Source organism: Myotis yumanensis, unplaced genomic scaffold (assembly GCF_028538775.1).
Source record: "Myotis yumanensis isolate MYYU_CA2020_CCGP unplaced genomic scaffold, mMyoYum1.0.hap1 SCAF_2, whole genome shotgun sequence".
Classification (NCBI taxonomy): domain Eukaryota; kingdom Metazoa; phylum Chordata; class Mammalia; order Chiroptera; family Vespertilionidae; genus Myotis; species Myotis yumanensis.
Genome location: NW_027223753.1, coordinates 54,155,395 through 54,179,977, shown reverse-complemented (window position 1 = coordinate 54,179,977; position 24,583 = coordinate 54,155,395). Strand labels below are relative to the sequence as shown.

The following is a 24,583-nucleotide window of genomic DNA, read 5'->3' as shown; positions in this document are numbered from 1 at the left end:
AAGGAACTCCTACCATTTGCAACAGCATGGATGGAACTGGAGAGCATTATGCTAAGTGAAACAAGCCAGTCAATGAAGGAAAAATACCACATGATCTCACTCATTCATGGATAATTAAGACCATTACAAACTTTTGAACAATAATAAATACAGTGGCAGAGCTGCCTCAAACTGATTGTCGGACTGCAGTGGGAAGGCCAGGGAGGGTTGGGGGACAGGAGGGAGGGGAGTAAGAGATCAACCGAAGGTCTTGTATGCACCCATATAACCATAACTAATGGACATAAGACACTGGGGGGTAAGGGAGGGCAGGGGCTTGTCAAGGGCGGGGGGGGGGGGGGGGGGGGAAGGACACTTATGTAATACCCTTTGTAATACTTTAAGCGAAAAATAAAAAAAATAAATTAATTAATTAATTTAAAAAAAAATTGATTGATTTACAGCTATGGGGAGGAAGTGAGAGAGAGATTAGGAAAGGAGAGAGAGAGAAACATCAATTTGTTGTTTGACTTATTTATGCATTCATTGCTCAGTTCTTATATGTGCCCTGACCAGGGATCAAAACCAAAATCTTGGCATATTGTGAGTACACTCTAACCAACTAAAATACCTTGCCAGGCAGCTCACTGAATCTTAAACTAGACTTGATCATTCTTTAGTGATTCAGTATAATACAGTTCTAAAGAGCTCCTCACTCAAAACTGAGCTGTGGCCTGTTGCTTTGTTCTGCTGTTGAATTCTATCCTTGAATTCATGCAACTCCTATTAATACCAACAAAATGAACCATCAGAGAATAAACTCTCACAATATCTGGCAGTCAAGTGCAATTTTAATAGCACAAATTTTATCTTAACTTCAATAACTGGAACATAATTTTTAAAAAGAGTTACTTTGGAACTATATTTGAATCCTAATTCTCATTTCCCACTAACTTCTAGCTGAATGTTTCTGTTTTGATACATGTAATTAAAATGTTCAAGGTTTTAAAGCAATCATTCCTAGGAGAGATATTTAATTTCACTTTATTTTGCCTCTTCTAAAGCAACTGTGTATGTCAACTTCACTGCCAACTGAGCATCACTTATGTATTCTAATACCCTACACTCAATTTATTTTTTAATTTCCCCTTACATGTTTCATCACCTACCATGCCATACTGTAACTTAACATATCCTAATGAGTTCACAGTGCTTGCTGGGGCATAAATGAAGTCCCTAATTAAAATGAAGTCACTATTATGAATACATTTCTAATTCTCTCCTTAATCATTAAAAAATTGTAGTTCTGTACCCAAAGGTTACTTTCTTTCTTGTAGCATAATGAACTCTTTTCTTAGTCTTTACTTTTTACCCAGGAAAGTAGGCAGTTTTGTGATCCAATTAAACTTCTTTCTCATGATCTTATCCTTTCAACACAATATCTGACATGACCACCAGTGGAAACTTTTAAAAATATAACATTTCAACAGTTGGCCAAAAATTAATACATTACTGTCCAAAATATTCAGATAGGTAGACATATTTTAAAAATTAACTCATTGTCTGAAATGTAAGGAAAGACCAAGAAGGTAGAAGTTGGTAAGAATTTGTTATGGATCATCTAGTTTCCAAATTGATAATTTAGGTTTCAAATGGCTGGTTGTAAGTTCCTGTGTAGTTCTCTGTGGGTGCTTCTGTTTTTCCCCCAAGACAACAGAAATAGAAAACAATCATGAATAAGATCTTTTCCCATGATATATCCCTAGGAAATATCCAGAAATGTGTTTGTCTGATATCTCGCAGATCAAATCTGCAAACTAACAATATGAAGTATATTCATTCATTTATTCATTCATACATACAATAAACAATTATTGAGATATGGTGGCAGATAGAGCAAGAATAGCTAAGGATGATAACATTGGGACAATAATAATTCGTATCTCAGAGGATTGTGTGGTTTAAGTGGATTAGACCTCATAAAGCTTTTGTAAATATTCGCTGCTATAATAATTATTTTTACTGAAGCATTCATATTGATTATTTTATCTTTTCTATTGTTTTGCTTTGCATTTGAGAAGGGGGATAGGAAAAGAGAAAGAAAACATGGAGGTCGTGTGGGCTAGGAAAGAAAAATAGAGGAAAGATAAAAGAGGGAAAGTTAGAGTGAGGTAGCAAGTTAGAGAGACACAGAGAGAAAGAGACAGAGATGGAGAGTGAGCGATAGACAGCAAGAGATTGAGATCAAGCTGCTTCACAAGGTTTTTACACAATATTCCTTTAAAATTTCATTCATAACTAATTTTTTTAAAATATATATTTTATTGATATCAGAGAGGAAATGAGCGGGAGAGAGAGAGATAGAAACATCAATGATGAGAGAGAAACACTGATCTGCCACCTCCTGCACACCCCCTACTGGGGATCAAGCCTGCAACCCAGGCAAGTGCCAAGACTGGGAATTGAACTATGAACTCCTGGTTCATAGGTCGATGCTAAACCACTGAGAAATGTTGCCGGGGCCATAACTAATTTTAACTAGGAAAAGAAGAAAAGAAGTAGGAAGGTAGGCAGTCTTGGGGCAATGTGAATTAACTTTTTTTGGTTTGAGTTCTTTCTGTCGGTGCTGTTATTTTTTGTTTGTTTGTTTAGTTTGGCATATAATCCAGTCATCTGCTGATGGGCAAATTAGCAAAATGTATTAACCAAACAAGCCAAATAATACTTTTACTCTAGTTTACTTTTCAAAAGATGACATTTTCCCCTCAATATTCTATTAGCAACTTGATAGGGACTTTCACTATTCTTAGATAAGCTCCCTCTGCAATGCTTATTCATTTTATAATAGCTAAACTTCATAATTGGCTATAGTTCTGAAAAAGTAGATGTCTTATTTGGAGGATACATATCGTGATCTGTAGCTGGGCCCAGAAGAACTTTTCAGGGAGAAAATAAGAAGTAAGGTACATCTCAGAAAACCTCCTTAATTTTTTTTTTTTAATTTTCTCTAAATGTTGCAATTTAGAACAGCATTTTCTGACTATTTTTGTTCATTTATTAAACCTAATCAATTTAAAGTGAGATATTGTCATTATTGGCCAAAGTATAGCTACTCAATGTCAAAATATATTAAAATGAGAAAAAATAGGGTTCTTTTTCTTTCATTTTTTCATTATTATTGTCTAAAGTTTTATATATGTCTCCTTTTTCTCCAATTGACCTCCCCCCTCAGCCATTCCCACCCCGGGCAAGCCCCCAACGCCCCAGTGTCTGTGTCCATTGGTTATGCTAACATGCATGCATGCAAGTCCTTTGGTTGCCCTCTAACCACCCCCGCCCCCACCTGCCATTTGTCTCTGGATCTATTCTTGTTCAGCAACTTATGTTGATCATTATATGCCACATATGAGTGAGATCATGTGGTATTTATCTTTCTCCGACTGGCTTATTTTGCTTAGCATAATGCTCTCCAGTTCCATCCATGCTGTTGCAAATGGTAAAAGTTCCTTCTTTTTTATAGCGGTGTAGTATTCCATTGTGTAGATGTACTACAGTTTTTTAATCCACTCATCTGCTGATGGTCACTTAGGCTGTTTTCACATCTTAGCTATTGTAAATTGTGCTGCTATGAACATAGGGGTGCATATATCCTTTCTGATTGGTGTTTCTGGTTTCTTGGGATATAGTCCTAGAAGTGGGATTACTGGGTCAAATGGGAGTTCCATTTTTAACTTTTTGAAGAAACTCCATACTGTCTTTCATAGTGGCTGCACCAGTCTGCATTCCCACCAGCAGTGCATGAGGGTTCCTTTTTCTCTGCATCCTCGCCAGCACTTGTTTGTTGATTTGTTGATGATAGTCATTCTGACAGGTGTGAAATGGTATCTCATTGTTGTTTTGATTTGCATCTCTCGGATGATTAGTAACTTTGAGTATGTTTTCATGTGTCTCTCAGCCTTCTGTATGTTCTCTTTCAAAAAGTATCTATTTAGGTTCTTTGCCCATTTTTTGATTGGATTGTTTATCTTCCTTTTGGTAAGTTGTATGAGTTCTCTGTAAATTTTAGAGATTAAACCCTTATCAGAAATATCATTGGCAAATATGTTCTCCCATGCAGTGGGCTTTCTTGTTGTGTCATTGATGGTTTCTTTTGCTGTGAAGAAGCTTTTTATTTTGATGTTATGCAGCAGGATACAAAATTAACACCCAGAAATCTATGGCCTTTTTATACACCAATAATGAACTCAACAGAAAGAGAAATGAAAAAAACAATCCCATTTATTATTGCACCCCAGAAAATAAAATACCTAGAAATAAACTTAACTAAGGAGGTAAAAGACCTGTACTCAGAAAACTACAGGACATTGAAAAAAGAGATAGAGGAAGACATAAACAAATGGAAGAACATTCCATGTTCATGGACTGGTAGAATCAACATCATTAAAATGTCCATACTACCCAAAGCAATCTACAGATTCAATGAAATCCCCATTAAAATACCAATGGCATATTTCAAAGATCTAGAATAAACTCTCCAAAAATTTATCTGGAATAGAACAAGACTCTGAGTAGCCACAGCAATCCTAAGAAAGAAGAACAAAGTTGGAGGGATCAAAATACCAGATATCAAGCTATATTACCAAGCTACGGTTCTCAAAACTGCTTGGTACTATCACAAAAAAACAGACATATAGACCAATAGAACAGAACAGAGAACCCAGAAATTGACTCAAGCCATTATGCTCAATTAATATTTGACAAAGGAGGCAAGAGCATACAATGGAGTCAAGACAGACTCTTCAATACATGGTGCTAGGAAATTTGGTCAGATACATGCAAAAAAATGAAACTAGATCACCAACTTACCATACACAAAAACAAACTCAAAATGGCTAAAAGACTTAAATATAAGAAGGGAAACCATAAAAATCCTACAAGACTCCATGAGGCAGCAAAATAGCAGACATATCTTTACAGACACAGCTCCTAGGGCAATGGAGACTAAGGAGAAAATAAACAAATAGAGTTCTTTTGATTATGTGAACAAGCCATGGCACTGGAAATTATAATTTCTCTGGAGTAAGGTGATAGAGATCCAAATTTTACAATATAGATTAATCAGACAAAAAGATTTACAGTGAAATTAGCAAAACATTGTTCTAAAGCATTTTACATATGCAGGAGTCAGCAAAAGTAGGTTCACAGTTCTGAGTATGCAAAACAGTTTATTCTTGTATTATAATTCATTTATTAATTACTGTGTAATTTGTTATTATTAATCTACTTTTGCCCATCCCTGTATACATTTAGGATTATATGAGCTAATACATATTAAAATACCATGTAGCATGCCTAGCATATAGTAGACACTAAATTTTTAGTTTGTTTTCCTTTCAATTGCTATACAAATAGGTATCAGAAATAAAAAATATAAATGAAGTTAAACAAGATAAGAGGCTGTCTTTAGTGAACGCATATAGTAGTAGTTAGACCTGTAAATGGATAACAACACCATGAATTAAGTGCCATTATATTGATTAACAAAAAGATCAAAGAGAACATACAAGACGAAATAGTCAGACAATGGTCCTCGACTGTACACTTCTGTCTTCCTTCTTCTGCCTTCTATTTTTCCTCATCTCTTCCCATCACCCAACCATTAGCTCAACAAATGTCAAAAGTTATGAGTGAATACAACTTTATTGTGGAAGATGAAGGAACATGCCATTTCCATTCCTCTTCTTACTCATATCAAGCTCTCATTCTAAAGGTGCCATAAATTGGCTTAAGTAAGATAATGCTTTAGGTCTTTCTGTCTTTTTAAAGTTTAATGCTACATTGTTCTGTACTATATTATGGGTGAAAGCTATACCAAGAGACTGTGTATTTGAGCTGACAGGAAGAAGCCCTGGTGCACTATGGTGAGAAAGTCTCTTAATGAACGAAATGAAGATCTACCATCAATGCCATAAAGAAACTTGTCAGCAAATGAAAACAAAACAAAACAAAATCCAAATAAAACCCCAGATGAACTTGTTTACCTCAGTTATGCTCCACCTGTTACTCTAGTGTTAAAAAAAGTGTTTTGTTTTTTTTTGCGGGGGGTGGAGGGGGGGCATCTTTTACAGTTTTTCTGCTATCTTATTTTAGAGAAAGCCTGATGTCAGGCAGCATAACACAACTGTTCATCACAGGAGTACTCCTCACATTCTGTAAGACATGAATAAAGATGAGAAAGAGAAATATTTTAACACATATTTGACACCTAAAATGTCCTACTCATCTAAATGTGATTTTGTACAATATTATAGTTTATCTTCCCAAATACTCTTAAGATTTCTGTATGTGAGCCAGTGAGTGAGACAATTTCTATTCTCCGTACTCCATTCTGTTCTTTCCTTGTCATCCATTCTTTCTAGAGGAAAGAAAATTCTGTGAAATTTGCCCTAGGCATGATTGACTTTCTTTCCTGGATGATGCTCTTGGCCTTGATGGGATCAGACAAAGCAGGGTACTCCTTTTTTCTGTTTGTTTGTTTGCTCCATTAACTCTCTGGAGATCATACTAGTTGCCAGCTTTCTGTTCTCGTATTCTGCACTTCTTCACTGATAACACCTCAGGCAGAGTTCTCAGCCAGCGTAACTCTGATATCTTCCTAGAAGTCTAGTTTTCAAACTTTAGCAGAAGTATAATTTTTAGCATGCAAAAGTATTACCTGGGAAGCTTGTTAAAAATTCAGGTTTCTGGAAGTCATCCCCAGAGGTCCTGATTCATTTGAGATGGAGTGGAATCATGGAATCTAAAATTTTAGCAAGCACTGCCGGCTCCTCTACGTAGTAGGTGCTTAGCCCTTGGAGAAACATGATTCTAGGCTCTGGTAATCCTCTCCTTGGCTTCATTATTATCACTTCTGGCTAATTGGATGTGTGTGTAGCTTCCTTAATGGCTTTAGCACCAGGCTACCAGTCTTCCTTTCTACAAAATGCTCTACCATTATTCTCAGAGAATTTGACATCCAGTTTGACGAGCCTTTTAATAGAGTGTCTGAAAACTCGTTAAATCGCTCCCGATCACAATTTTTAAAATTTATATTTGGAATTTTGCGTAATCTTGAAGTGCTCTAACATTTTACATTTTTTACTTTTGAAAACACCCTCTTCAGATAAAAACATTTTATTCTAACTTTCTCACCTTCTTTCAATAAAATATCTGTTACTCCCATTCGATAATAGTCTTCAGTCTTTCAAACTGCCCTATTTATCTAATCAATCATTGTAATAAAAACCTTCAATTATTCAATGCCTATTGTGTGTTAGGCCCTGTACTCAGCATTGAATTGGCATCGGCATCATTTTGCAGATAGCCTGTGAGGTTATTAACCTCATTTTAAAATATAAATAAAGCTCAGGAGATTCAGTAAAATATCTAAGGATACATAGTTTGTAAATAGAAGAAGCTAGATTTAAAACTGTTTGCATGACTGCAAAACCCTTAACATAACTGACATAGCTTTCTTATTCAACTTACATAAAATGGTCAAGATGTTAGTTTTTCTTGCCTCTTCTTCACTTTCCATGGTAAAACATTTACTCTTGCCTATATATCTTTGCTGGAATGCTTTTTATCTGGAATGCTTTTTAAAATCAATGAATCAATCAAGACCCCAAATCTTTATTTTATATTTAAAAACAATATTGTTTTTTCTTTTACTTGGCACATAGACTGTCTTCTGTGAATTATTTATATACCAGAGGAACAGTGCACAGATTCATGCACCAGTGGGATCCCTCAACCTGGCCTGTGCTTTCTCGAAACCCGGGACCCCTCAGGGAAGGTCGGACTGCCGGTTTCAGCCCGATCCCCACAGGCCGAAACCAGCAGTCTAACATCTCCCAAGGGATGTAGTAGTGTCCGGAGTGGCAGGCGGCAGGGGAGGAGCCCATCCATCAGCTGAGCGGCGCTCCCGCTGTGGGAACACATTGACCACCAGGGGCCAGCTCCTGCATTGAGCGTCTGTCCCCTGGTGGTCAGTTTGAGTCATAGTGACTGGTCAAAGGGTCGACTTATTGCTTAGGGTTTTACATGTATAGATGTATTTCCTCTCAACCAGTTTTTGAAGTTCTATAATAAGAAGCAGGTGTTACAGTAAGAAAAGCTTTCTCTAACATTATGCTTAGTGAAATAAGCTAGTCAAAGACAAGTACCATATAATCTCAACTCATATGTGGAATTTAATGAACAAACTGAACTACCAAGCAAAATGGAGATAGACTCATAGATAGAGAACAGACAGACAGTTGTGGGGAGTGGGGGTGGCCATGCTAGGCAGGGTGAAGAGATTGAGCAAAAAAGAAAAAAATGAGAGCGAACTAAAGGACATGGACATGTGGTGATTGGTGGTGGTGGAGGGTGATGAGGGGAGGGGACAGATGGGATAAAAGGTGATGGAAAAATAAAATTAAATCAAAAATTAAAAAACAAATTCAATATAAAAGAAAACCACACACACAAACAAGAAAAGCTCTCTCTATGGAGTCAAGACAAACTTGCTACAAATCACAGTTCCAGCACGTGATCTGATCAAACACAACTTCTCTGTTCTTTAGTTTATCATCCACCAGAAATATTATCTTCCATGCATGGTCATGGTGAGGATTAAATAATGTTTTATATTTGATGTGTCTGGAATAGCACCTTAAATATAGCTGGCACAATAAATTTTCTACTATAATCTCCTTGCCGCTGATTCTTGCCTCTCACCCCCAATACTAATCAGCAAAAAGGCGGTCACTTTTATCACATGTAGTGAAAATGTAGGAAAAGGCAGCTATAGTGGGAGCTGTCGAAATAGCTGCTTGTTGATGTGATGTGAGAGAAAAATTTACATCTCAAGCCCATTGCTCAATCCTTAAAAGGATGTTTTTTTTTTTTTTTTAAATCAGGCTTGATGTATTTGTATAATATTTCCTTAATTAAAATAAATAAATAAGGTTTTGACTTTATAAAATTGGGGGAAATCTCTTCAATTGAATCACATTTCATTAGGTATATTTATCTTAGTTAATAAGAGCTAGAGGGCTTATGATTAAGTTCTATATTCATATCTCTTTTCCAACAAAATAAATATGTATGTGTAAATATATTATACCAAAGTACCAGTCACATCTTTACAGGAAATTTAAAAGTTTCCCCATAACTGAGCATGGGATACTACTTGCAAAAGTCAACTCAACCCAGGGTATCTCATCACGTATGTCAATGCTGAGTTAATCATTTTGTGCCAAATAAATAACAGGAGAATCTAGTATTTCCAAAACCATAAGTTGAACACTTATGAAGGCCTTATGATCCCCTAACAAATTTCATATAAACTATATTATAACTGAATAATTTTATTTGCCAGTTATGTGAGTTTAGTATGTTTACAATATCTGAAATTTCTTTTTAAAAATATGTCATTTTTTCATTGCTTTATACTTGCTTTCCAAGTAAAATAGAGGGAGTTCTTTGTCATGAGTGCATTATCTGACTAACACAGCTGTAAGTGAACATGGCTAACTGGCCTACATGGAACTGTGTCTCAGTCAGGCAGCTAACTTAAACTAACGGCCTTCCCCAACCCCAATGCATCTAGTTTCTCAAGGCCAGATTCAATTTCTCCATAAGGATGCTTGTGTATATAAGGGTCTGACCCTCTTTTCTGAACGTTTTATGTGTTCCAAGGTTGTGGCACAATGCCAGATTATTTTTCTATTATTATCTTAGAATAAAACCCCCTGAAAGCCTGAAGCCAATATAACTCATTGTTATATGATTTTTCAGGGGCAGAATACTACTCAGTTCCATTAAGAGACATCCTTTCAATGTCAAGAGACCAGAGGGTTTGTTAAAATTGGACTAGTCGCGCAAAGAAAACAATGTGGCCAATATTCTGCCACCATTGGGAAGAGACGTCTTGTTTGTTGCTGGCAAGGCTTACAAGAACGATCTAATTCCAGAGAAGACTATTTGCATCAGCAACAGTATTCAAAGGCTAGCCCTTAGGTTCCTCTCCTTTCAAACTTCAGTTATGGGAGTGTAGAAGCCATATTTTAAGAATATAATCTGTTTGTATGGTCAAAAGAGGATAACTTTACCTTCTAAGACTGAGAACATGACTGGTTAGAGTTTTGTTTTTAAATATATAGAGATATATTTTAAAACAAGATAAATAATGAAGTCACTTATACAAAGAAATAATAACTTTACCCAAATATGTGCCTTAATTCTGTAAATTCTTTTTCTTTGATCCGCAGGTCATCTTCTAATCTTTCTATTATAATAACATAAGATTCGCTGACCTTTTTTTTCCATTCATCTAGGAAAAAAAGGGGATAAACTCATAGTTTACATTGTTTTGCAAAATGTAAACACAGATCATAATATAGAAGTAATTAAAACTCTTTTTTATTCTTAATTCTACATACTTAATTTAAATTACTGTGAGCTTAAAATGCAGATGTTTATATTTAAAAGGCAATCATATTGAATTGAAGTGATTAAGAACCCATTTGATATTAGATAATACATTTACATAAAATATATATTTGACTTATTTCATTGGATTTAATTGCTTTTTAATTATAGCAATCTCCAGTTTCTAGAAAAGAGTTTTTTGGTTCTAAATACTAGGTACTTAGATATAATTCTAAGATCCCTATATTCAGCAGTATTACAATTTTTTCCCTACAATATTATACCTAGGAACTAATAATACATTTTTGTAATAAATTTGTTTTCTCTATTTCAAAAAAATTAATTTCAGATATACTCATAACACTTTTGTATATTATATCATTTTATTACCTGTATAAAAATTAACAAATATTCCAAGGAAGTATTAATTATCTACCACTATTAATGAACCATATTACATTTGAAGATATAAAATATTTACCAGTGCAAGTTTGGGTTGGTCGAGATTTATAATTTCCCATTTGTTAGCTGTTTCTTCTTTTCCCCAGTGCAGTTCCTCACATTACAAGATTCCAAGTTCAAGTGCTGTAACAGTCCAGTAGAAAAATACTTTGATAGTCTGGCTAAAAATAAGCAGACTACCAAATGGAATGTCATGCAACAGTGACAAAGAACAAAATAGTGTGTACTTTCAAGGGTAAAATCATAAACTAATTGGCCTGTTTAAAAGTGTTGTATCAAAAATGTTTCAGTAAATGTTTCAATAGGATTATTTGCCTCCATCAATTGATTACCTACCCATGTATACTTTTTAAAAAATATTTTTTAAATCTTTGTTGCTGAAAGTATTACATATGTCCCCTTTTTTCTCCCATTGACCCCTTATAGCCCGCCCCTGCCCCCTACCCCAGGCCTCCACCACCCTATTGTCTGTGTCCATGGGTTATGCATATATGCATTCAAGTTCTTTGGTTGATTTCTTCCTACCCACCCACCCATCCACCTCTACCTTTCCTCTGAGATATATACTTTTATGGATCATTTCTTTAATAGCCATATCTAGAAAGTGATTCAGTTGTATATAAGGTCCACAAAGAACTATAAAAACTACCTCAGATTTTCTTTCAGAATCATTTTCTCCTGAGCCAAACCCATGGCAGTTGGAGAAGAGTGACTGTAATAGAATTTACCTCTACATATAAATAATGAAAACCCATAGAAAGGATTGCAAGTTTTTCCTATATTAAAGCTACAAAATTATGTTTGTAAGAAGAAATTTTCAACATAGACCATGATTTATTTAAACTAATTATTCTTCATGCTAACCTTAAGAATCATAGATAAGAATCTAAGACACTGAGTTTTACAAATAACATTTCATAAAATAATGACAAGAACAATAAGAAGAGTACAGATTGTGGATGAAAAGGGGCCAAATGGTAACCTGACTAACTCAAGGAAATCCTGCCCTGTGTGGTAGCCTTGAAAACTCTAGAGACCTAAAGTAACCACAAAGGATGTTCTGAAATTAAAACCTTTAATTAAAAGGCAGTTTATGGTGGGTAGTTAGGTCCTAGGCCAGTATCTTTCCTAACAAAGATCAACTTTACTGAGCCTATTGTCTTTTGCATCTAAGATAACATACCTGAAGAATGTCAGGGTAACTTGTAACTTCCCTTTTTTTAGACCCCTCAGGGCACAATCAAATGAGCCTGCTGGAGCCAGAACTGAGACCACAAACACCTTCATTGTTATTGTTATCATGTTAATTGTTGACTGTTAACTATCCTGTACCCACCTAAGTAAAATAAGTATGTGTCTATCATTTTACTTTTTATCCAATCCCAGAGATTCCCCCCTCTTTGCTTTCTCCTACCTCCCTAATATATCACCAATGGATTTCATGTAACCCTCTCATGTCTACTCCTTTGATTGTAATGTAATAAAACAAGGTAATACATTCTCCAGAGAATTATCCCAATACATTGAGATTCTGATTCCTGACAATTGTTGACAGTTTGGCTCAAATAAACTCACAAAAATTCTTCACAGGTTTGAATGCATTTTACATTACGAGATAATAAGATTGAATGCCTGTTGTATGGCAGATACTCATACAATCCTATCCGGTATATATTATTCCCATAATACGGTTGAAAAAAGCCAGATTTGCTAGTAGATGGTAGAGTCTGGACTCATTTCTGATCTTTATGATTCTAAAGTCCAAGCTAGATATTATTATTGATACATATTATATAATTTCTCTTTCATTCACTTTCCACTTCATGAAGGCATTTCTCTTTATAAGTATAATTCTATCAATATAAGTGAACTCAGGGTACAATGCAGATAGAATGGAAAACTCTGAAAGAAAAAATATCTGATTTTTAACTACATACTTATTTTGCATAATTTAATTATACCTATAAAGTATACATTTTAATGTTTGTTGAGATTCACCTCCAGAGACTATAGTTTCAATGTAACAGGTATAAAATTTGTAGTTATGATAGTTGAACTAGAAGTCCAGTGCACAAAATTCAGGCACTGGTAGGGTCCCTAGTGGCTGGCAGTGACCAGCCGGGTACTCCCTCCCTTCCCCTGGCCAGCCCTGGCCCCTGGTCGAATTCCCAGAAGAACTCCTGGTCGAGGGGACAATTTGCATACTACTCTTTTATTATGTAGGATGTTCAAATACTTAGATAAATTTTTTTTCGCACAACTTTTTCTCAGCAAAAGTAAGATAAGTTCCCGAGGTAGGGCTTCCATACTGATCAGATATAGCTGGAGAAATCTGACTTCATGAACATCTCCATCCTCCCCTAGATATAACTCTCCTTATCTTTCCTCATCAGTATATGCCATGGTTGTTGATGTCTGCTATGCTTCGGGGGCCTCTGTTTACTTGGTCCATGCATTCAGTTTTCTTTCTTCGAAGGGGAGACATCTTAAGTTGCACCAGCTTTCTTTCAGGTCAGAAAGTTTTTGCTTTCCTCAGGTATGCTGCCCTCGGGATCACTGAATTCACTACCTGGCTTCTTCAGTGCTTCCTTGGTCTGAAGATCTTACTAGATGGTTTGCAATACCAAGGGCTATGTCTTGGGAAGTAATTTATAAGTACTCTCTTCTCTCAAATTTCCTTTAAAATAATCTATGTCTCACAAGGATAATAGTGTACTAGGCCTAGGAGGGGGGTGGGGTGGAGGGAGTCAAAGGGGGAATAAAGGAGGACATATGTAATATTTTGAACAATAAAGACAAATTTTTAAAAATTAAATTAAAATCCATGGTTTTCATATCCTGAATCCAGAGGGACAGGGATTAGAGGTAGGGCTCTAGGCCTTCTGTACAACATTTAAATTTGTGTATTTTTCCTGATTTCCTTTCTTATTTTCTCTCTCCACCATCTTGGATCTTCTACCCATGTATTGTGTGCATGTGTGTGCCACCCCTATTGATGAAGAAAAGGTTAGTTCATATCATTTTTCATTGTCTTTCCCAATTTCCTGTTTGGGATATAACATAAAAATTGATCCACAAAATTTTAAGATTTTTACTTTCAAAAATCTTTTTGTTTTCCCTAAGCTCTTACAAATGAAAGCTTTAGTTTTCAAAATTACTTATTTCCGCTATGAGTTTGAAAATCCAGTTAGCATCTCAATTGAATTTTCCCATACCCAGAGGCAATAAATTTTGTTCAAAAAAATGGGAGAACAGCAGGAAATGATAATATTAATACCTAAAATATTAAACATCATTGAACTATATAACACTTTCCTAGTTCTAAAGGCACAATATGTATAAGCCCATTCTAAGAATGTGTATTAAGCCTCCTGAGGGTCATTAGTGAGGTGAACAAAGAGCTGAAATAAGTAAGTGATCCAGGATAACACTCCTGCTTTCCTTTACAAAGAATGCTAAAGAGAATCCACATGGAAACAGGAAATATTTTCCCCACTGCTCAGTACATTTCTGTAAAAATTACTTTTCTCTACCTTAGTTGGCCACATGCTGTAAATGGAAATCTACTTATCTCAGCTCTAAGACTTCCAGATATATGGAAGACATGTTAAGTCAACTATATTGTGGGGAGCTGATATAGGGTTAAGCCTCGGACTGACCTGTGGGCAAAGTCATAAACAATTCCCAGCTTAGAGGGCACAGTCCTCTTAGCATAATTAGGCTTGACCTTATAACGCTCCCTAGATCTTACTCGGGAAGCTAATGGGCTGAGGGAAGTGCAACAAGAACAAAAACAAGTGAAACTCACAAGAACAGTGTAAACAAGTGAAACTTAAAAGAACTGTGTAACTATGGAAACCACTACCTTGTTTACCGCTCACTATAAAATAAAGGCTCAGCTTGCCTTGGGATCCTTCTCTGTGGCCTCAGCCAGGCACAGGGAAGATCCACGGAGACTAAGGAAAGCTAGAGAGTTCTGAACGCTGTCTCCGTGTAAATCATTCTTCGCTGACTCCGTCCACACCTTTGGGAACCCCTGGACCGCTGGGGCTGGACCCCAGCACTATATAATAAAAGCCTAAGTGATTATTACAGCAGAACAACCAGAACAACCAATGGCTATGATGCACACTGACCACCAGGAGGCAGACACTCAACGCAGGAGCTGTCCCCTGGTGGTCAGTGCGCTCCCACAGGGGGGACGCCGCTCAGCCAGAAAGCGGGCTCACAGCTGGCAAGTGCAGCGGTGGTGGCAGGAGCCTCTCCTGCCTCCGCAGCAGTGCTAAGGAGCAGCGAGCTGAGTGGGTGGTAAGGAGCCAGGGCTCCCATACTGCGAGAAGGTGCAGGCTGGGCTAAGGGACTCCCCCACTGCAGGAATTTAGTGCACCAGGCCTCTAGTATATTATTAAAAAAACACAAACAAACAAACAAACAAAAAACCTAATTACAAAAGTGTTCACCTTCTCAAACTTTAGTAAAAGTAGAATCCACCTAGTGCTACTTTGTAAATAAACATAAACCTGGGCTCCATTCTCAGAAATTCTGGGCCCAGGGATTTGAATTTTAATAGACACTCCTAGTGATTCTAATGTAGATGATATTTGGGACATACTTTGAGAGGCACTATTTTAAGGTTGATTAAAGTGAGATGTGTATTTGAATTCCATCTAAGAGAAAAGAGAACTGGAGTAAAGAGAAAAAATAATTGTTTCAGATTTTCAGTTATATCCTGGGTTATCACAAGGGCAACAGATGATTTGACTATGCATGTACAGTCTCATATTTTAAGTGATTTACAAAAATATGGAGGCAACCAACATGCCTTTTCAGAGGAGAATGAATAAACAAATAGTATGTATATCCATAGAGTAGAATATTATTCAGAAATAAATAAAATGAGCTAACAAACCAAGAAAAGTCATGAAAGAACATTAAATGAAGAATGTTAGATAAGGCTACATATTACATAATACCAACTACATAACGTTTTGAAAAATGCAAAACTATGCACACAGTAAAAAGATTAGTGGTTGTCAGGAGGGGAGAAGGAAGGTATGAGTAGTTTGAACACTGGAAATCTTTAGGCTAGTGAAATTATTCTGTAAGATATTGTAATGGCAGATACATGACATTATGCATTTGGAAAACCTCACAAAACTGTAAAACACGAAGACTTTAATCAATAATAATGTATCAATATTGGTTCAGCAAAGCAATATAAGATGTTACTATTAGGTGAAATTGTGGCAGGGGAGGGAAGGGAGAAGGAAGGAGTATATGGCTACTATCTGTACTTTATGCTCAATTATTCTATAAATCTAAAACTGATTTAACAAAAAAAAGTCAGTAATGTTTAAAAATTAAGGAAAAATTTAAAACAAGAAATAAATATGATAAAAAAATTAGTAAATCCTTAACAGAACAATTTGAGTTTTTCAAGGATATAGCATAAGAAAAAGCCTTCTCTAAGGAGGATAACTAATAGTAAGCTTTTTTGTTCTTTTATACTTGCTTGGTATTTTTCTTTTTCATTCAGAATGTCAGCATAGATTTAGTAAATAACTTATTTCTTCAACTATTCATTTTTGATCAACCTTCATGTTCCACTGAATTGCCTAAATCTAACATTAATGCCTCCATCTTTTCAACTGATTTATCAGACTACCTCAGCGTATACATAGACATGTGCTAATACTCCTTCAATCAGCCTATTTACATTCTTTCTGAATTCCTTTATTTTGGGTTCATATGATTTATTTATCCCAGTCTACATTTGTGCATCTGCTATTTATATTTTATACTACACTCTTCATAAATATTTAAAAGGATGCTTTCAAGATGAAAAAAGATAAAAATTGACCTTGATATTTCTTCTACTTTTATGATTCCAACAGAGGAATTATAAAGACATATATCCCATGAATCTGACTGATGTACTTGGAACAATTCTTATCACATTTAGGAGCCTGAGTCATTTACACTTAAAACCTAAATCATTCTTCCATTGTAAATGAGTTCTTATTAATTTGTTTCCAAGTTTTAGAGAAGTTTAGATTTTGATGGGTTGCATTTGGTTGACAAGCAATTAAGATAACCATTGTTTTAAACATGATTGGTAACTAAACAGAATTACTAATTGGTATACATTCTTCTTTTTAAAACATTCAATTATATTAAAACCAAATTACATAAAAGGAAAACTAACCATTGGCTAAGATGTCTACTACTATTCAATTTTTAAAATTCTTTGATTTCTTTTTAAACAATATATTTGTGCATTTTAACCAGCATAATTTGCAAGATTCTTTTTTTTTAAATATATTTTATTGATTTTTTACAGAGAGGAAGGGAGAGAGATAGAGAATTAGAAACATCGATGAGAGAGAAACATCGATCAGCTGCCTCCTGCACATCTCCCACTGGGGATGTGCCCACAACCCAGGTACATGCCCTTGACCGGAATCGAACCTGAGACCTTTCAGTTCACAGGCCGACGCTCTATCCACTGAGCCAAACCGGTTTCGGCTGCAAGATTCTTATTTCTCAAAAAAGTTTCCTTTCTTTTTTCCTGAAATATCTAAATGTATAGTACATTGGGTGAAACTATAAATCAACATTATGAATCTTAACACTGTTGAGGCAATATTAATCTTAAAAAATGCATAGGACTTGAGATTATAGGTATAATAATGAAAGTGTGAAAAATCAATATCACAGTAATGTAAAATAGGTATTCTCAGTATCTCTGTGAGAGTATATTAAATAAGGAATAAAACAATCTTGCTATTTTTGTTTCCAATATACACTAGAACTACAAATGCAAAAATCTTAATGTTTGCTATGCCTTCCTTTACTGCTGGGTATGAAGTGAACTTTATTAAATAATTTAAATTAAATAGAGAGGAGTCATATCTCTGTCACTGGCTAAGACTTTCTTTTTCCAAACTGATAGGACTTCTTTCAATTGTCAGTTCAGCTCTTCATTGGTTTGATTGATTCATTTATTCAGTCAATAAGCATGTATTGTACTATTATGTATCAAGCATTCCAAAACTCTTATGTGGCCCAGGAATAGACAAGTAAATAAGCAATTGCAATAAAGCGGTATACATTATTGGTAATGAGATGGTGCATCTAATAAAGCCTAGATTCCAATGAGAAATAAATTATTTGAGGCATTAAAACCTTCAGAATAATCTAAACTTCATGACTTGAGCCACTTCCAATCCTCCATCCTTCCTTCTTCCCCCTAAGAGTCAGTTGCCCTGCTAAGGAAATAACATTGCATTATAATTATAGTTCAGTTAATAACTAATTGCTGCCTTTGGAAAAATAACATTTCCATGTCTGAAATGTGTCACTTATATAAAACAAAAACAAACAAAAAAAAAGTTGGAGGAAACAAAAATGGTTCTACTTACTTTAAGTTAGTCTTATTTTTACTTACCAATTACCCACTTGTGGCTGTTCCTCAAAGTGAAAATAAAACTGATTTGATGTAGATAGGGCAAATTATTTAAAGGTTCAAAAAGTAGACCTATATAATATGTGGTTGTTATGAGCCTGCTGACTAATTCCATGCTACCAGTTCTTTGCTTAGTTCCTCTAAGCAGGAACAATCTCAGTAGGTAGTCTGTCCAAGCATAGCTACCATTATTTTTATTACATCTCCTCCTTTCTCACAGTGGAACAATAGTGATAATGGTTATCATGCCACACATTTTTATGCCCCCCTCCTGCCATCCTGCATCATATCAGTGTCAGAAATGGCACCAGCCTTTGAAAAGTGATCAAAGGTTCATAATCTCCCTTCTGTTCATGTGGTTCAGCTAAGTATCCTACCCACCAGAACCGACATTGACTCAATTGTATAGTTTTCTATCCATTTTATACTTTAGTTGTAGGAATAACCTGGCTTCCTTCACAGCTGAAGTTTCACTGTACATAAAATCTTGAATAACCCGAATAGAAATTAAAGGGAGTGTTATGATTTCAAGAGCAGCAGGAAAATAAAACGAATGGATAATACTCCAGTCCTACTCTAAGTTAAGCCTATATGAATGCAACACCTACTTCCATGAAAGCACCTAATACAAAGATAGAATTAATGTTTTTGTCTCTCCTGATAGGCTGTGAGCAACTTAAGAGGAGAAATTGTCTTATTTATATTTGCATTCCCAAAAGCCTAGCATAGTACTTGGCAGATATATGTGCAAACTTAATTGTTTTGTATTGAATTGAATTGAATTCAACTAAACTGAAACAAACTGAATTGAATTGAACCAATTGAATTGAATAGAATCAATCCCTTCAGTAAGGGAAATATTGCTAAGGTCTTGAAAAGAGGTAAAGTGAATATAGATGAAGTTGTTGCCAATTCTGCAGAGGAAACATGGGAATATTTGAAATTCCATTGAAGGATTATTTAAAGAATTTTTAATTTCTTTATTTTCCTCATCTTCCATTTAAAAATTTATCTCTATCATATGGGTTTTTTTGCATTATTTTCCATTATTTGCATTAGTCATTTATAAAAAGTATGTGATGCTCTAGCAATAATTTACAAATCAGACTTTTAGGGAGCTTTTAAAAAATACAATTACTAGGACTCAATCATGATCAACTAAATCAGAATCTGCTAGAGTTAAATCTTTGAATTAGGAAAAAGCTAAACAAAACTCCAAAAGTTATTTGGATATAGCTCTTCCATAAGTAAAAGGCGAGATCCTAGCCAGCAAAGAATTTATAACTTAACTAGTGGCCCAGTGCACAAAATTCGTGCACGGGGCGGGTGGGGGGGGGGGGCTGTCCCTCAGTCTGGCCTGCACCCTCTCCAATCTAGGACCCCTTGGGGGATGTCTGATTGCCGGTTTCGGCCTGATTCCTGTGGCCTAAACCAGCAGTCAGACATCCCTCTCACAATCCAGGACTGCTGGTTCCTCACCTGCCTGCCAGCCTGATTGCCCCTAACCACTCTGCCTGCCAGCCTGTTCGCCCCCAACTGCCCCTTCTTCCAGCCTGCTCACCCCCACCTGCCCTCCCTTCCAGCCTAATTGCCCCCAACTGACCCCCACTGATGGCCTGCTCACCCCCAACTGCCCCTCCACTGGTCTGATCACCCCCAATAACCCCCCCACCAGCCTGATCACCCACAACTGCCCTCTCCTCTTGGCCCCTAACCACCTCTACCTAGGCCCCGCCACCATGGCTTTGTCCAGAAGAATGTCTGGAAGGTCTCCTGGAAGGTCTCCCAGTCTAATTAGCAAATTAGCCTTTTATTAGTATAGATAGAGGCCTGGTGCATTGGTGGGGGCCGGCTGGTTTGCCCTGAAGGGTGTCCTGGATCAGGGTGGGGGTTCCCTTGGGAGGCAGGGCAGCCTGGGCAAGGGGCCTATGGTGTTTTGCTGCCCAGCCATGCCCCTATTGGGGTGGGGTCCCCACTGGGGAGGGTGCTGGCCTGGGAGAGGGGCAGGGGCAGTTTGGAGGCCAGCAACGCCCCCACGGGTGAGGGTCCCCACTCGGGGGGGGGCATGGCCAGCCTGGGTGAGGAGCTGAAGGCTGTTTTCAGGCTGGCCACACCCCCTTCATGGTGGGGGACCTGCTGGGGTGCCTGGCTAGCCTGGGTGAGGGGCTGATGGCTGTTTGCAGGCTGGTTACGCCCCCCAGCGCGGACCCTCAACCCATGGGGGCGTGGCCAGCCTGGGTAAGAGGCTGAGGGCCGTTTACAGGCTGGGCACACCGCCCAGCAGGTACCCTCACCCGGTGGTGGCATGGCCAGCCTGGGTGAGGGGCTGAGGGCCGTTTGCAGACCCCTCCCTCGGCAGCCAGCCTGGGCGACCCAAGCCTCCTGCGCACTCAGGTCAGCTCTATGGCCGCTGCCCACAGGCCTCTTCAGCAGCCGGCCAGGGTGGCAGGAAGGCTGGGTCGCCTTTAGCGTCAGAGAAAGCCAAGCTTTCTCCATCACGGGGGATGACCCAAGCCTCCTGCTCACTCCATCCTGCTCTATGGCTGCCGCCCACAGCCCCTCCTTTGACGGCTGGCCAGGGCAGCTCTGGCTCTGGCTGGCTCCATGGCCACCACGACCTTTGCCCCACTAATTTGCATATTCCCTCCTGATTGGTTGTGAGGTGTCATGGAGGTATGGTCAATTTACATATTTGTCTATTATTAGTGTAGATATGATATTGGAAAATACAACTTACCCAACAAAGTAGCTTTTGATGAGTCAAAGATATGGTGTAAAAACCACATACTACATAAGTTAAGAAGAGGAAAAGGTTATATTGGGCTGGCAACAGAGGGATTTTTTAATATACCAGACTTGAAATAGGTCTTGCTACTTGTGAGTTTTTAAAATCTTAAAGGGAACAGAAATAACTATTTAATCTCAAGCATATGATAAACTGAGATCTTGGACACAATTTTTAAATCATTATACCACTTCAGAGGATTCAGACAAATTATGACGATGATGTTCATTAAAAACCCTATCATTGTCTACACAGTAAAACAAATTAAACAAAACTGATGGGACCAAAGTAATTTAAACTTCATCTTGAATTTTTTTCTTGAGACTAATAATTGATGAGATTAAGTTAAGCAAAGTCATAAATGCTAAGTGACTGAAAAATTAAGTGTCTGCAATGGTAGAAATACGAACAGGAAAGAGAGTAAGAATTTCACAAGAAAAAAAGAAAGTCAAATCAAGAGAGCTTAGGAAAGCTGAAAAACAAACAAAAATATACATATTGGAGGAAAGAAGCACCTAGGAAGTAACAAAAGCCAGTGTTCTATCATTGAAAGGAATATGAAAATTACATATGAATTCATGGTACAGTATGGCAAAAACATACTGAGGAAAGTTAGTGGTTTAAACAAAGACATTATTTTATAAATAGAATCATAAAAATGTTGGTTCTAAGTCTATTGAGGTTTCAAAAGTAGTGGTTAGCCTCGCCACCTTGGCTCTCTGGTTGAGCGTCAACCTATGAACCAGGAGGTCATGATTCGATATCTGGTCAGGGCACATGCCTGGGGTTGTGGGCTTGATCCCCAGTGAGGTGTGTGCGGGAATGTGATTCTCTCTCATCACTGATGTTTCTATCTCTTTCTTTCTCTCCCTTCCTCTCTGAAATCTCTCTCTCTCTCTCTCTCTCTCTCTCTCTATATATATATATATATATATATATATAGAATAAAAGTATAATATGTTAATCAACCAAATGGCCAAACAGCAGAACAACCAAACAGTGGAATGACCATCCGGACAACCATCCAGCCGACCATCGGGACCACGCTATGACACCCACTGGAGCCAGGCCAGCCAAGATGGGTGTGATGCAATTGGTCAGGGGCCCAGCCATCACCCCATGATCACCCCACAGAGGGAAGCCTAGGCCACTGGCTGGCAGGGCAATCAATCTTGGGGCTCCACAATTGCCCCAAAGATGGATGCCCAGGCCACTGACTGGTGGGCTGCAGTGGGTGGGCAGGGCCTCCCTCTGTGAGGGAAGCCCAAGTCCGGGGTGCCGGCAGCTGGAGGGAAACCCGGGTCCCAGTGCTGGAGGGAAGCTGGAGGAAGGAAGGCCTACTCTCGCACAAATTTTGTGCATTGGGTTTCTAGTCTATATCTACACTAATAAAAGAGAAACATGGTAATTAGTGTACCACCGCTACCCTTTTCATTGGCTAATCAGTGAGTGTATGCAAATTAACTGTCAGCCAAGATGGCGGCTGGCAGCCAGGCAGCTGGAGGCGAACATGAGGCTTGCTTGCTGCGGACTCCAACGTTCCCCGCCTCACTTGTCCGACTCTCAGTTGCAACTCTAAGCAACTATGTACTATGTTGCAAATAAGAAGCTAAACAAAACCCCAGAAAACGGCTGTCAGTCAACCCTGGAACGCAACATTGTATCGATGTTTTCAGCAGCGAGGCCTCAGAGCTAAAGCTGGCCCAGAATAAAAAAAAAAAAAGAAAACCAGGAGCGGTTGGGAGCTTTTAGTCATCTGCCAGCCGGAAAACAGCCCTCAGCCACTCACCCAGACTGGCCAGGCCCCCCATTTGGGACCCCCACCCTGATCCAGGACACCCTTCAGGGCAAACCAGCAGGCCCCCACCCATGCACCAGGCCTCTGTTCTATATGGTAAAAGGGTAATATGCCTCCCAGCACCGGGATCAGCGGAGCAGCGAGGCTCCCGGCACCGGGATCAGCGTGACAGGGGGCAGCACCCAAATCCCCTGATTGCCCTGCAGCTGTGTGTGTGACAGGGGGCGGGGCCACAACTTCCCTATCCGCCCTGCTCTGTTCGTGACAGGGGAAGGTGCCCCAACCCCCTGATCAGCCCTGCTCTGTGCCTGATAGGGGGGAGCTTCCCAATCCCCTGATTGCCCTGCGGCTCTGTGTTTGACAGGGTGCAGCGCACCAACCCCCTGATCGGCCCTGCTCTGTGTGTGACAGGGTGAAGCGCCCCAACCCCCGCCCCCCCACGGGCCCTGCTCTGTGTGTGACAGAGTAGAGCCATAACCTCTCCATCGGCCCTGCCCCGAGTGTGACAGTGGTGGCACCCCAACCCCCTGATCAGCCCTGCTCTGTGGGTGATAGAGAGTGGCGCCCCAACCCCCCTCCACGGGCCTTGCTCTGTGTGTGACAGGGTATAGCCATAACCTCCCCATTGGCCCTGCCCTGAGTGTGACAGGGTGCAGTGCCCCAACCCCCTGATCCGCCCTGCTCTGTGTGTGACAGGGGGCAGTGCCCCAACCCCCCATTGGCCCTGCTCTGTGAGTGACAGAGGGGAGCTCTTCAACCCCCTGATCAGCCCTGCTCTGTGCCTGATAGGGAGGAGCTCCCCAATCCCCTGATTGCCCTGCGGCTCTGTGTTTGACAGGGTGCAGCGCACCAACCCCCTGATCGGCCCTGCTCTGTGTGTGACAGGGTGCGGCACCCCAACACCCCCCACCCCACGGGCCCTGCTCCGTGTGTGACAGGGTAGAGCCATAACCTCTCCATCGGCCCTGCCCTGAGTGTGACAGTGGCGGCGCCCCAACCCCCTGATCAGCCCTGCTCTGTGCCTGATAGGGGGGAGCTCCCCAATCCCCTGATTGCCCTGCAGCTCTGTGTTTGACAGGGTGCAGCGCACCAACCCCCTGATCGGCCCTGCTCTGTGTGTGACAGGGGGCGGTGCCCCAACCCCCCAATCGGCCCTACCCTGAGTGTGACTGAGGGTGGCATCGCAACCTCCTGATCCGCCCTGCTCTGTGCATGACAGGGGGCGGCGCCCCAATTCCCCAATCGGCCTTGCTCTGAGCCTGACCAGGGGCTGCACCTAAGGATTGGGCCTGCCCTCTGCCACCCGGGAGCAGGCCTAAGCCAGCAGGTCGTTATCTCCCGAGGGGTCCCAGACTGCGAGAGGGCACAGGCCGGGCTGGGGTAACCCCCGCCCCCCGCCCCCCGAGTGCACAAATTTTTGTGCACCGGGCCTCTAGTATACATATAAAAGCCTAAGCAACTGTTGGACCATTCAACCATTCAACTGGTAGCTATGACGTTCACTGACCACCAGGGGGAAGATGCTCCAACCTGTAGGTTAGCTTGCTGCTGGAGTCCAGGACTCCTCGGGGGATGTCAGAGAGCTGGTTTTGGCCCAATCCCCACAGGCCAGAGTGAGGGACCACCGCAGATCATGAAT

The 24,583-nt window shown here is 39.3% G+C and overlaps 1 protein-coding gene across 1 annotated transcript in view; it reads right to left on the bottom strand.

Moving 5' to 3' along the window:
• Window positions 1-24,583, bottom strand: part of TNNI3K (TNNI3 interacting kinase) — a 296,569-nt gene that overhangs the window by 265,067 nt on the left and 6,919 nt on the right. The window contains exons 2-3 of the mRNA XM_070405387.1: window positions 10,916-11,019; window positions 10,228-10,336 (exon numbers count right to left, since the gene is read on the bottom strand). Coding sequence (XP_070261488.1) covers window positions 10,228-10,336; window positions 10,916-10,955 — 149 coding nt within the window. The 5' untranslated portion in view covers window positions 10,956-11,019. The remainder of the gene's footprint in view (window positions 1-10,227; window positions 10,337-10,915; window positions 11,020-24,583) is intronic.